Source organism: Manis javanica, chromosome 5, assembly GCF_040802235.1.
Source record: "Manis javanica isolate MJ-LG chromosome 5, MJ_LKY, whole genome shotgun sequence".
Classification (NCBI taxonomy): domain Eukaryota; kingdom Metazoa; phylum Chordata; class Mammalia; order Pholidota; family Manidae; genus Manis; species Manis javanica.
Window position 1 is genome coordinate 12,957,913 of NC_133160.1, and position 12,726 is coordinate 12,970,638.

Genomic DNA, 12,726 nt, shown 5'->3' on the forward strand with positions numbered 1-12,726 from the left:
TGTACCCATCAAGCCGAAGGCGCCTTTCTTCTCCTTGTCCCCCCTCCAACTCTCCTCTCGCTTCATATGTATCTCTGTCTGTCTCTGCTTATTATATAACTCTAGGTTCCAGCTCTATCTCTGTATTTCTACCACTGTCTCTGTCCCACTTTCTGTCTATCTCTTATATATCTCTGCCTCTCATCTCTCTGTGTCTGTCCTGATTTCTTTCTGTATGTCTCCAGATGTCTGGGTGTCTGTTTTCCCACGTTCTCCCTGTCCTTCTCTCTGCATATCTATCCCTCTGCCCCTGACCCACTTCCTTGCTTCATGTCTCTGCGCCACCCTCTCTGTCCCTTGTCACTGGCCCTGCCTCCTCCCACTCTAGCCTTTGACTTCCCTCCTCCCATGCAGCCACTGCCTGCTGCTCCGGTGCGTCATTCGTCTACATTAGGCTGCCCTGGCTGGGCGGCCAGGAGCGGGTGGAGGCCAGCTCAGTGAGCCAGCATTGTAAGCGATGATCAAAGAGGGAGTTGGGAGGGTGAGGGGGGGAGTTTAAGGGGCTTGTTTCCTGTGTAATCTGAGCGTTCCCAGGGACTCGACAAGTGGTTTTTAATTTTTAATAGAAAGCATTCTGCACAGTTCTGGCAGCAGCAGGGGGTGGGACTCATTTTTTATAAATGTTTGAGAAGCTAAATGTGAGCTGAGGGTTTCCCCAGGCCCAGCAGGGTAGCAAAGGGAGGTAGGGAAGTGGCAGGATGATAATAATTACAAACATCTTCATAATAATGACACTTGGTCACCTCTGTTGAGGACTCTGCTCTTTTCCAAAGTGCTTCATCTCTTTCATCTCATTAAGGAATCTCCCTCACCCAGGGAGCCAGGAAGGAGAAAATGTTATCTCCATTTCACAGAAGGGGAACTGAGGCCCAGTCAGGTCAGGTGGCTTTCCCACATCCACGCAGCCCAGGAGAGGGTGAGGCGAGAACTGATGTCTTCCCTCCCTGAGCTCCACTCCTCCCCGAGCCAGCTGGGCTCCTCCTGGGATTTCTGGAGTCCAAGTTTGGGCTTCAAGTGGATCTCACACGTAGCAAGGGTTAAGGGACAAGAAAGGAAAGAATTCTGGCCTGGGTTCCAGTTCTGGCTCCGTGAACCGCCCTGTTGGCACCACCCAGATAAGCCGGAGATGAGAGATGAGCATTGTCGCTCCCCCCTTATACTAGGAGGCCAGGCACCTCCGACCCTGGAGATCCATGCCAAGGACATGGCCCCAGAGATCTTCTGACCATACTGAGAGAGGAGAAAAGAATATACTCCTATCGAGAATTGCTACATGCCCAGATTTGCCATCCACTTAAATCCATCATCTCAGATGCTCACAGCAGCTCTGAGGGACAGGAGAGACCCCTCTAAATTACAGGCGAGAAACAGTTCAGACAGGGGGAATCTTTGACTGAGGACATAGAGTGAGGAAGTAGTAGGATTTGAACCCAAGATTTTCTGAGGCCAGAGCTCAGTGCGTCTCCATGGAGTTGCAAGGCACATCTGCTCGTAGCGGCGGCTGGCTTCCCTTGCTGGTTTTGCCTGGGAGGAGCACGGTTGACTTGGCGGTATGTGCCATCCTTGCTGTGTCCTGCAGGGTATTGTTCTCAGTACAGGCACAGTGAGTCCAGGAGGGCGACAGCTACACAGACCTGGGTTTGGCTCTTTCCCTACCACTTAATAATGATGTAACCTTGGGAGAGTCATTGAGCCTCTTTGTGACTCAGTTTCCTCATCAGTTCAATCAGGGGTTGGGTCAAGTATTTAGCCTGGGATGCACTTAAGAATCACAGTGGGAACTTTTAAAAATGCCCTCTACTGCACTCCACCCCCAAGAGAATTTTATTCAATTGTTCTGGGTTGGAGCTCAGCATTAGTTTTATTTTAAAGCTCCTAAGAGACTCTAATGTGCAGCCAGGTTGGGAACCACTGGTTTCTGTGCTCTCCAAGGAGCAGCCTTTCCATATCTAACATTCCACATGGAGCTCTGGGCTCTGAGATCCTGTTTACCCAAAAATCATTTGGGCAACCCTTCCTGTATGAGCCTCGATATAGGCCCTTAACCTCATGTAGTAGAAGGCTGGTTAGCAGCACCATGGATAGCAAACGGATGATCCTAGCCAATCCCAGTCCTGTTCTGGAAGGGCTGGAACCAACTTTTGGAGAGGGAGAGCCCAGAAAGCAACTCTTTGCCATTCCCCACTCTCCCTTCCTTCCCCTTTCTCGGGCTCTTCATTCTCTTACTTACCTGTCTATTCTACTCCTATAGATCCTCCTCCCCCTACTGTGTAAAGTAGGATGCATATGCGTTTTGACATCAGATCAACCTGGATTTAAATTCTGCAGTCTCCTATTCCTTGCCAGGTGACCGTGGCCAGGCACTGTCCTTGGTCCTGAACACGGAAATCTGCATTCTCACAACAATCCTGAGGCTTTGTCAGTACTGTTACCCTCATTTCATAAATGAGGAAATTGAGGCACAAAGAGGTTCATTCGTTATTTCACCCAGCCTCCTCATCTGTAAGGTGGAAATTTCAATAGAGCTTGCTTCAGGGCTTTATTGTGTAAATTCCATGAGGTAATACACATAAAGGGCTTATTAGAGTATCTAGCACAAAGTATTTAATAAATGTAATCTATCATTATCATTGAAAAATGATATCTAACAATGGGTTTCATTATTACTCATTATTAGTTCACATTTTCACCCTTCACTGTGCATAGCTGTTTCCTCATCTGAAAAATGGGAATGATGCAGGATTATACTGGAGTCAGCTCCCACTAGCTCGCGAGATCCCAAGATTGATCTTCAGGAGTTCTGTGAGCCACTTTTATCCAGTTGATAGCTTGAAATTGCCCATGGTTGGGAGTATTTACACCGTGGAAATCAGCAAAGACTACTAAGCAGGACATTCCTCCCCACCCCCACCCCCACTCCCACCTGGAGCCGATGGTTAAACATTTACCAGTGCACGACTGCATCTACATCATAGAATGTGTGAGGGCTGAAGGAGAGAAAGGACAGGATGGCACACTGTAAAAAACAAACTGCAGAACCTAGAAGGGATGACTCCCAGGTGGTCCCACAGCAGCCACAAGCCTGGCACCCTTTTGTCTACCAATTCCAGGGAGTGACTGACTTGTGAAGAAGGTGGGAGGGAGTGTGTAGCCTGGGGAACCAGTGGTGAATCACTGACCCTTCACCATCCCCACGTGTCGGCATTAACTGTAATGGCTGCAATAAAGAATCCTGGATTGGGGAAATGATTCCATCATCCCCGCGGGAGTCCCTGGGATGCAGCCAGGGAGAGAGAGAGAGAAAGAGAGGGAGAGAGAGAGAACTCAGGCGTATCCCCTGGGGTGTCACTCAGCCCAGCAATGTGCCTTGCCCAGGGGGTGGGAGGAAATTGCAGAGGGGTGTAACAGGGAGACCCTCTCTCATCACACTTAACAACAGCCACTATTTATTGACCACCCACCCTGAGCCCAAAGCTTTATGTATCTTCTCCCATTTCAGTATGTCTGTTGGGAGGCGTGATTGCGTCGTTGTAGCCTGGCACGCAGCGCCTCCCGAGACAGCACAATAACCTGAGTTTATTGAGTTCTTGTTGTGGGCCAGACGCTGTCCTCAGTGCTGAATGTGGAAACCTATTTGAATTCTCAAGACATGATGCTAGGAGTTTGGTAGTACTATCGCTCTACTTTCATAAATGAAAACTGAGGCACGAGAAGGTTCGTGACACACCCAAGGTCAAACCACTGATAAGTGGCAGAGTCAACACAGACTGTGGTTTTGTACACTGGGCCACCATCCTTAGAGTTGCTGTGCCTGTATTAACTCTGAGTCTAGAAGGGCTTTGGACTCAGTCCTGAGTTCAGATCCCACCACTTCCTCACTCTGTGCCCTTGGCTGAGTCTTTTCCTTGTCTGACCTGTTTTCTCACCTATAATTTAGAGGGGCCCCCTCTGCCTCTCAGAGATGCTCTGAGGCTGAGAGATGAAGGATGTAAGTGGTTGGTGAAGCTGGTCATGTAGTAGTGCTCAATCTCCTCTCCCTGTATAAGAGGAGGCACCTGGGATTGTGCCATGGCCCTGAGTAGGAGACCTGGGCACCCAGTATCAAGAGGAAGGGGGCTTGCCCAAACGCTTCCGTAGCTTTTCTACGCAACTCTGACATGGTGGTATGAAGCTGAAGCTGCCAGAGAGAGAGGCGCACTGCAGGACCGGTTTGGGAGGCTCAGGCTAGGAGGGGGGATATGGAGAGGAAATGAGAAATGCAAAAGAGTGAAAAATAAATACATGTGTCTGTCTGGCATGATCGAGGGCCCCAGGCTGGTGGCGGCAGAGGCGGGTGGTGGGCTGGGCTTAGCAGAATTGCTGCGGCAGCACTTCCAGGGCCTCACTCATTAGCCAGGCAGTGAACTGGCTGCGTCTTCCAGCAAGCTGCCCTGCTGGCCTGGAGAGCCCACCTAGCCCCAGGAGGGCCCCGCCCAGAACCTCAGGAGGCCTGGGCCCCATCCCTCACCAGCAGGGCACCCAAAAGAGGGCATCTCCATGAAGTGAGTCTGGGTCTCAACCTCCTTAGCTCATGTCCTGAGCCCCTGACACTCCTCTTGGTCTCCCTCACCCTCCTTTCTTTCTGGAAAGGTTCAGACAGCTTTGTCCACCCCTCCACCTGACCCCTCCCCTACTCCTCCCCTCAACCCCTACCCTCCCCTCACCCTCACCCTGTCCAGCCTCACGTCCCAAGCCCTGCTTTCGTCAAATTGAACATGATGTCAAATTAGAGCCATCTCTGAGACGGGCAGAGAGAAGCTCCCAGTTTAATGAGGCAGCGTCGAAAATCAATAACTTAATTGCCACTGTTTGATGGACTTTTATCCAATTTATACTCTCCCCAGCAGCCTACGTGCAGAGCGTGCGGAGCATGTGGAAAAGTGTATGCAAGTGTGTGTGTGTCTGGAGGTGGGGACTGTCTGGGCACCCAGGAGAGGGGCAAGAAGGGCACCAGGGCCCACAGCCAACTACTTCCCCAAGAGAAAGCTGGGCACTGCCATTCTCCTGCTCTGGAGCCAAAGACACTGGCCTCTGAACCCCAGTGAACTTGGTTACCTTTCTGGCCTGCCCCTCCCCCACCCCGTGCAGCGGGTGGGAAGGAAGGAGATGGGATTCCCTTGAGAAATCCGGAGGGGCTGGGGTGGGTAGAAAGAGCACTGCTTGGTGAGCCAGGAGCCTGGTTTCCAGTCCTGGCACTAACTGTGATGACCATAACTGGTGAAAATGACCATTACCACCACCCATTGAGAGACTGAGCCCATTTGCGGAGTTTCAGAATGCATTCACTCAATCTGATGAACCAAAGACTAGGATTACCCCCTATTTGAACAGGAAATAATGAGAAGGGCTGCCCCCACTTGCCAGAGTCCTACAGCTGGGTACTAAGGGAGGGAGACTTGCATCCAGAACTGACTTCATTGTCATGCTCATGCCACTAGGAAGGCCCCAGACCTAGAAGCAGTTTGGTCTTGGTGTGAGGATGGGGGCTGTGAGGGAACTCACTTCAGTGACCTCCAGGCTGGCTCTCCTCGCCCAGCTTCCATGCGGGTGGAGAGCCGTGGGGAGGACAGCACAGGGGCCCCAGGTTACCCTTGTCTCGCTTGATACCCTGGGCCCAGGTACATCGGTGATGCAGGTGATGGCCTCGGATGCCGATGACCCCACGTATGGCAGCAGCGCTCGGCTGGTGTACAGCGTGCTGGATGGCGAGCACCACTTCACTGTGGACTCCAAGACCGGTGAGGACTGGGGCCAGGATCTGCAGGGTTGGGGGCACAAGGGGCCGGGCCTAGGGTGGAATCAGAGGAGGGCCGGGAGGGCCACGGAGGAGTGGTGGCCGAGGTCAGCACTCAGCCCTCTCTCCACAATGTGCAGAGTGTAGGACAAAGGACGTGGAGGCACTTGCTTGCTCCTGGGACCCCAGGGCCGAGAGATGGAGGGGCAACTAGACAGGAAGAGGGAAGTACGGAGGAACAGAAGAGAATGGGAGGCAGTTGCGGCGTTTGCAAAACTGGCAGAAAAACACAAAGGCTGGAGCTGGCCACCATGGGCTCCTGAAAGGACTTGGGAGGTCCGAACTAAGTGGTCCCCTTGTCCCTGGAGTTAAACTGAGGCAGGCATGGGCACAGCGCTTACAGGGGTTGGTGGTAAGTGCAGTTTCTCAGTAGCTGTGACGCTCTGTTCAAATGGCAGTTGTTAAGGATCTGATGGAAGGACAGAGACTATTCGGGAAGCACGGCTTCTGAGCTTATTTGCACTACTCCACCACCACCAAATAATGGGGCAGCCCTTCCACCCCACCCCCCACCCCCCACTTCACTCACTCTGAGGTTATAACTCTGAGGGGCCTTGTGAAAGTGGCAGGAAGAACAGAAAGAGGAGACTGAAGCTCAGAGAAGTGAAGTGGCTCCCTGAGGTCACACAGCTGGCAGTGGCTGCCCATGCCAACCAAAGTGGTGCTCTCTGTCCCTGGGATCCGAGGGACAGGACAGGTGTGAGCGTGGGAGATGAGACATCACAGATGTTTATCAAATGCCATCACGGGGCTCCCAGGCGGGTGGGAGCAGAGGGCAGGCACATGCACGGGCGTGGAGGGGGCAGCAGTGGATTGCTGAAGGATAAGAAAGTGTTGGCTGAATGGAGATGCAGGGAAGGACAGTCCAGACAGAGGGCATGGTGCAGGCAACACTGGGAGAACGAAAACAGCCTGAGGCATGAGGGGAATTGTAAGCAACTCAGGACTGGGGAAGCAGGCTGGTGGAGATGTGAAGCCGAGAGGCTGGCAGGGGCCCAACTGTGCCGAGTATAAGTCAGGCTGATGAGCTGGGATTTTATTCTAAGGACAATGGGCCGGTGGGGTGGGGGCTGGGAGGACTGGTTTTTGTTTGTGCGTTTGTCTGGTTTTGTTGGTGGGGATGTTGAGGATTCCAGTCTATGAGCACAGTTATAATTGCATTCTCTTACACATAATGTCTCTGTTATTTTTTTTCTCCTTGATAAAGCAATACATTTTAGAAAACATTCAACCATTAAAGAAATGTTTTTAAAAAAAAAAGAAAAAGAGAAAGTGCTTCCCAATCCTGTCTTCAGTAATTGTAGCCCCAAAGGTAGTCACTTGTTGTACATATCCTATGAGATCTGAGACTCATTCACTTGAAAAAAAATGTTAAGTTTTTTAAAATTAATAACACATTTCAAGGTTCAAAATTCAAAGAGCCCAAATGGGTATTTAGTGGAAATTCTTTACCCCTTCCAGTCCCCTAGCCAACTTGTGTCCCCAAGGCACCATCTTGTGTCCCCAAGGCAACCAATGTCATTTTCTTGTGTATCTTTTCAGAGCTATTCTATTCTATGCATGTTCAAGAAAATAGGTACATGTATTTGTTTTATTTTTTCTACAAATGGTAGCTATAAACACACACTATATACACTGCTTGCTTTTTCACTTAACAATACATCTTGAAGATTATTCTGTATCAGTACATAAAGAGCTTCCTCATTCCTTCATTTAACAGCTGTTGTGGCTACACTAAAATTTATTTCACCAGTCCCCTCTTGATGGACACTTACACTGTTCCCAATCTTTTGCTACAACCAACAGTGCTACAGTGAATAACCTCATACATACATCATTTTGTGCCTGTGTGAGTGTATCTGCAGGATAATTTTCGGGAAGTGGAAAGCTGGGTCAGAGAGCATGTGCATTTGGAATCTGGATAGGTAATGCCCAAATGTACCAGATTACACTTCTGAGAGCCACAGCTGAGAGTGCCTGTTTCCCCTCCTCCTCGCCAATACTGCGGGTTCATTGATGACTTTTAAGCAGGGAAGTGACATGCTCAGATTTTCATTTTAACAAGATCCCTCAGGCTGCTGCTGTACAGCATGGCTCAGAGGCAGGGATGGAATTCAGGGAGACACGGGAGCCAGGAGTACCCAGCAGAGAGCCCTGAAGGACAAAAGCCAAAGCCTGTGCCCTTTCTCAGCACCCACCCAGACTCCTTAGCCTGTTTCATCTAGTTAAGGCACCAGAGAGGACATAGGATTAGTAGTGAGGCTTAGTTGAGATGCTGAGGAGGGAGAATGAGGGATAACAGTGAGGTCCGGCAAAGGGCAAGCACCCTGGATGAATGTACAGGACTCAGGGGTTCCTAACCTTGGGGTCAGGGATGGGAAGAGGCACCATCTACTGAAAGAGAAGGAGGAACGTGGATTAAGAAAACTATAGGAGCAGAGGAATTAACATATGTGCCCTGGATCCGGTGCAGAGCTAATTAACTCAGTTTTAACCATACTGACTTTAAGGTGAGAGAAGGGGAGGAAAGAAGCATCCAGAACATCTAGCAGGCCCTCTGAAATATGGCCTGGAGCTCTGAAAATGGTTAGGGCTCATTAAGCTTTGGTTTCCCCATGTGTACAGAGGGATAATAATACCCATCTCACACAGCTATTGTGAGGACCCAATGGTAGAGTTCTTTCATTCATTCAACAGGTCTTCATTGAGTTCCTACTATGTACCTGGCTCTGTTCTAGGCTTAGACATGTGGCAGGAGGCAAATCCAAGACTCTACCCTCATGGAGTGTTTATTCAAGTAGCAAATACAGGAAATAATTATGTAAATGTATAACATAATATCAAGTAGCAATGAGTGCCAGGAAGACACATAAATCAGGGTAAAAGGGCAGACTTAGATGAGAGATGAGGACAGGCCTTCCTGCGGAGGTGACCTTGGGCAGAAAATAAAGTGAGGGTGTGAGCCACTCAGTCTAGGAGAGAGCATGCAGGCCAAGGGAACAGTGGGTGTGTGAAATGTTCAGCACAATACTTGGTATTTAAACGTAAACCAAGGGGACACTGTTGCCACCAAAGCCTAATTCATTCAGCCTGAGGAGGTGGGGCCCTTAGAGTTGATCAGCTTTCAGGTGAGGAGGAAGAGACAGAACTCAGAAATAAGGGAGGGGCCAGGACTGAGTCTGGGGGTGGCAGGGTGGGCAGATGAAGGATCAGACTTCAAGAGAGTTGAGAGGATGGCCAGGTTCTGATAAAGAGCATCCCCCACCACAAAGGGTCGGGGAGGCCCTGGAGTGCCCGCGAGGCCAGAACGTGAACCTGGGCAAGGCAAGTGCAGAAATGCAACCGTGGTCCTTGTTCTAGGGTCCCTCAACTTTCCATGTCTGAAAGGGTCCTTGCTGTCATTGCCCAGGAAGGACCAGATTTTTCCTCCCCTCCTTCAGTCCCACTGCAGGAGCCGCCTTGGTGCCATTCCCAGCCCAGCTCCATTTCCCCAGCCAGGAATATTCCACTGATGCAAGTCTATATTTAGCAGCTGCTGCGAGGTACAGTCTGTTCTGGCTGTGCAGATAGCAGGGAGCAGAGCCCGAACGGGCCTGAGAGGAAGGTGTGAGCGAAGGGAGGAGGCAGGGTGCCACGAGGCCCAGTGCCAGAGGAGGAATTAACTTGTGTGTTTTAAAGGCCAGGCCTGCCAGCAAGCCCCCCACAGGGGCAACGAGATGGCATTTGCGGGTAAATGAGGCATCACTCGGGCTCCAGGGCCCCTTCTGCAGAATTTGGAGGGGACAACGGGGGTGGTGAGGACAACAGCTGGAACTGGGGGCAATGCGGGAGGACAAGGATGTGGGGAGCCGTGGCCAGGTTCTAATTACAAGCCCCCACCCGCTTTGAGCCCGCAAAAATAGGAAGACTCTCTCAGAGAGACTTCAAGATAGCTGCTGAAAATTCTCATCTGGTCCAGAGACGTCTGTTTTCCTGGGAGGCAGTGAAACTAATCTTTGATGAGCACCTTCTGAGTGCATCAGGATGCTCAGCTGCATCAGGTTTCTGCCCTCACAGGCCTTTTGTTCCAACAGAGAAACCAGAAACAAACAGACAGCTACACCCAGACTGTGAGAGGGGAGACAGAGGGTCAGGCAGTCAAAATGTTCCTTGAACACCTACTGTGTGCCAGACCCTATAGATAAGATGGCGAACGGGGCCAGTGTGGATCTCCATCCTTGTGGAGCTTATTTATGGGGTACCCAGCCCAGGACTTGAGGAGAGGGGTCAGTGAGGCATCTCCAAAATGTGAGATCTTCTGCAGAAAACTTTGTCTCATTTAATCTTCTTCACAGCCCTGCCAGCTGGGTATCCCCATGTTATAGGATAAGAAACTGAGGCTCAGAGAGACTCAAGGACTTGCCCAAGGTCAGATAGTATGTAAATGGTAGAAAGGAGATTCAAGCCTGCCTGTCTGACTCTGAGGCACCTCTTTTTTCCACTTCCTCATATCTGACTCTCCAGCCCCTGCACATGGTAGGCCCTCAGCAAGAGTCTAACAAGTGAGTGAATGAATGAATTTACAGAGCCAGAAGGTTTGAAGAACAACTGCATGGGCTGATTTGGAAATGTTTCCCCAGACCCCAGGGAAGTGTACCAGCCTTCAGGATGCATCTCCCAGCTTCGGAAGGGATGGTGGGAAGGAGAATGTGGTAGGCAGCAAATATGCCATCAGTGCCTCCCATCCCTCTTAGTAAAGTGAGTTTGCCACTCCTCCCACCGAGAGGCTGAGACTGCTCCCCACCCCTGGGCGCCTGGTGACTTGCTTTGCCCAATAGAACGAAGTGGAAGTGACATTCTGCAAATTCCCAGTCCAGGCCTTAAGAAGCCTTGTAGTCTTCACCCTTCTCTCTGGGATCGTGGTCCTGAGACCACCACATAAAGAAGCCAGCCCAGCCTTCTGGAAGATGAGAAAAGGTCTGGCTGACAGCCAGGATCAACTGCCAGACATGTGCATAAGGCCGTCCTGGGCCTTCCAGCCGGCTGACCCTCCAGCGAAGTGCAGCTGCATGAGGGATTCCAGGACAAGAATGGGCCTGGGAGCTAGATTTCTGTATCATCTGCCACTCATGTGTAACAAACTGTCCCAAAATGTGGGGACTTAAAACAGCAATGATTTATTATTTATCACAGTACTGTGGGTGGGCTGGGCAGTTCTGCTGGGTTACTCACGTGGTGACATTCACAAGCTGGCAGTCAGCTAGGATGGCCAGCACGGCTGGGCCTGTCCTCGGGGTAGCCTTTCTTCCTGGGTGTCCTCACAGCAGGGTTCCAAGAAGACAAGCCCCAGCACACAAGGATTTAGCAAGCCTCTGCTTTTGTCACACTTGCTGATATCCCACTGGCCAAAGCAAGTTGCATGGCTGAGGCAAGGTGTGGAACCGATGTGTGGGAACCGATGACCCAAGAGTGTGGAAATATAGCAGGTGTGTTGCATTGGGAGCTATCACCGTAGCAACCCATCACTGGGTGTGATCCCAGGGCAGGGGCCCGAGGCAGCCTGGCTCTGGCTACCCACCCCCTGGTTACCCAGAGATGGCACTTGATCACATACTCACCAGGGCTTCGTGATGAGCTTCCAAGTGGGAAGAGTTTCGTATCCCCAGGAAGTGGCAGGGACAGCAAGGACAGCCACATGGGCATGGCTCCTGTCCCACAGGGGTGGACCTCAGCCAGGCCCTTGCTCCGAGCCTCACTCAGAGCTGGGTCACTGAGCTTTTAGAACACAAGCCCAAGGAGGCACAGAGGCCCCAGATCCCATCACCAGCCTCTCCATTCAGTGAGATCCTGGGTGTGAAGCGCCCGGCACACAGCTCAGCCTACAGGAAGTGGTCAGCCTCCTCGTCGCCTTTGAGATGGGCTCACTGCATTGTCAGTCTGTCTGTCTGCCTCTCCTCCTCTCACTGTCTCTGCCTCTCCACTTCAGTGTCTGTGCCTCTCTGTTGTCTGTGAAAGCGCCCATTCCCTGTCATTCTTTGCCTTTTTCTTCCCTCCTTTATTGCTCTTTCGGTTTATTTCTCCCCTGGTCTCTGTCTCTCTGTCTCCCCTGGGTGTGCATCTCTCTCTGTGTTGCCACTCCCCTCCTCTCTTCTCTTTTCCCACCTCTTCAGGCCTCCCGCCCCTTCGACCCCTCACTTCCCCTTCTCTCTTGTTCTCCTGTCTCTTCCCTCCTGACTCTCACCCAGTCTCCCTCGGTCCCTCCCTTTCCCCAGGCCCCCTCTTCCCTTCTTCTCTCTCTACCACCTCCATCTTCCCTTGCTTCTCTCTTCCCCTTCTGCTCTTTCCCTCCTTCCAGCCCCCCAGGGTCGAGGACACGGCAGGCCCACCCTCCCAGGACAACCCCTCTGTCCAGGGCTGCGAAGGCCAGGCTAACAGGGCAGCTAAGGCCTGGGCCCTGCCCTCACGCCCAGAAGGGCACTGCTCAGTCCCCATGAGGGCAGCACCTGGGCAGCAGGTCAGGGAGGGCCTGCTGCATGATTAGGACCCAGGACAGCAAGAGGACATTCCAGGAACTGAGACAGGACCACACAGGTGGCGTCGCATTGTTCTGTCCGCGGCCTGGGCTCTCCCCTTGTACCTGATGGTGGGTGAGGCAGGGGCGGACTGGGCAGGGGCCCTCCATCCTTACGGCGGTCCAGTGGGGTAGTTCATAGGGTGGGCTCTGGCCCCACAGTGCCTGCTTGAATCCCGGCCGTGTGCTTTCTCCATGTGTGACCTTGGGCAAGTGCTTCTCCTCTCTGTGCCTCCAGCTCCTCATCTGTAAAATGGGATAATCACAGCACCTTCCTCCAATGGGTATTGAGAGGATTAAATGA

The 12,726-nt window shown here is 51.7% G+C and overlaps 1 protein-coding gene across 9 annotated transcripts in view; it reads left to right on the top strand.

The window, feature by feature from the left end:
• The window catches only part of CDH22 (cadherin 22), a 115,677-nt gene that overhangs the window by 65,552 nt on the left and 37,399 nt on the right, over positions 1-12,726 (top strand). For all 9 annotated transcript variants that reach the window (XM_073236530.1, XM_073236529.1, XM_073236528.1 and 6 more), the window contains one exon: positions 5,697-5,816. In XM_073236530.1, the coding sequence (XP_073092631.1) occupies positions 5,697-5,816 (120 nt within the window). The remainder of the gene's footprint in view (positions 1-5,696; positions 5,817-12,726) is intronic.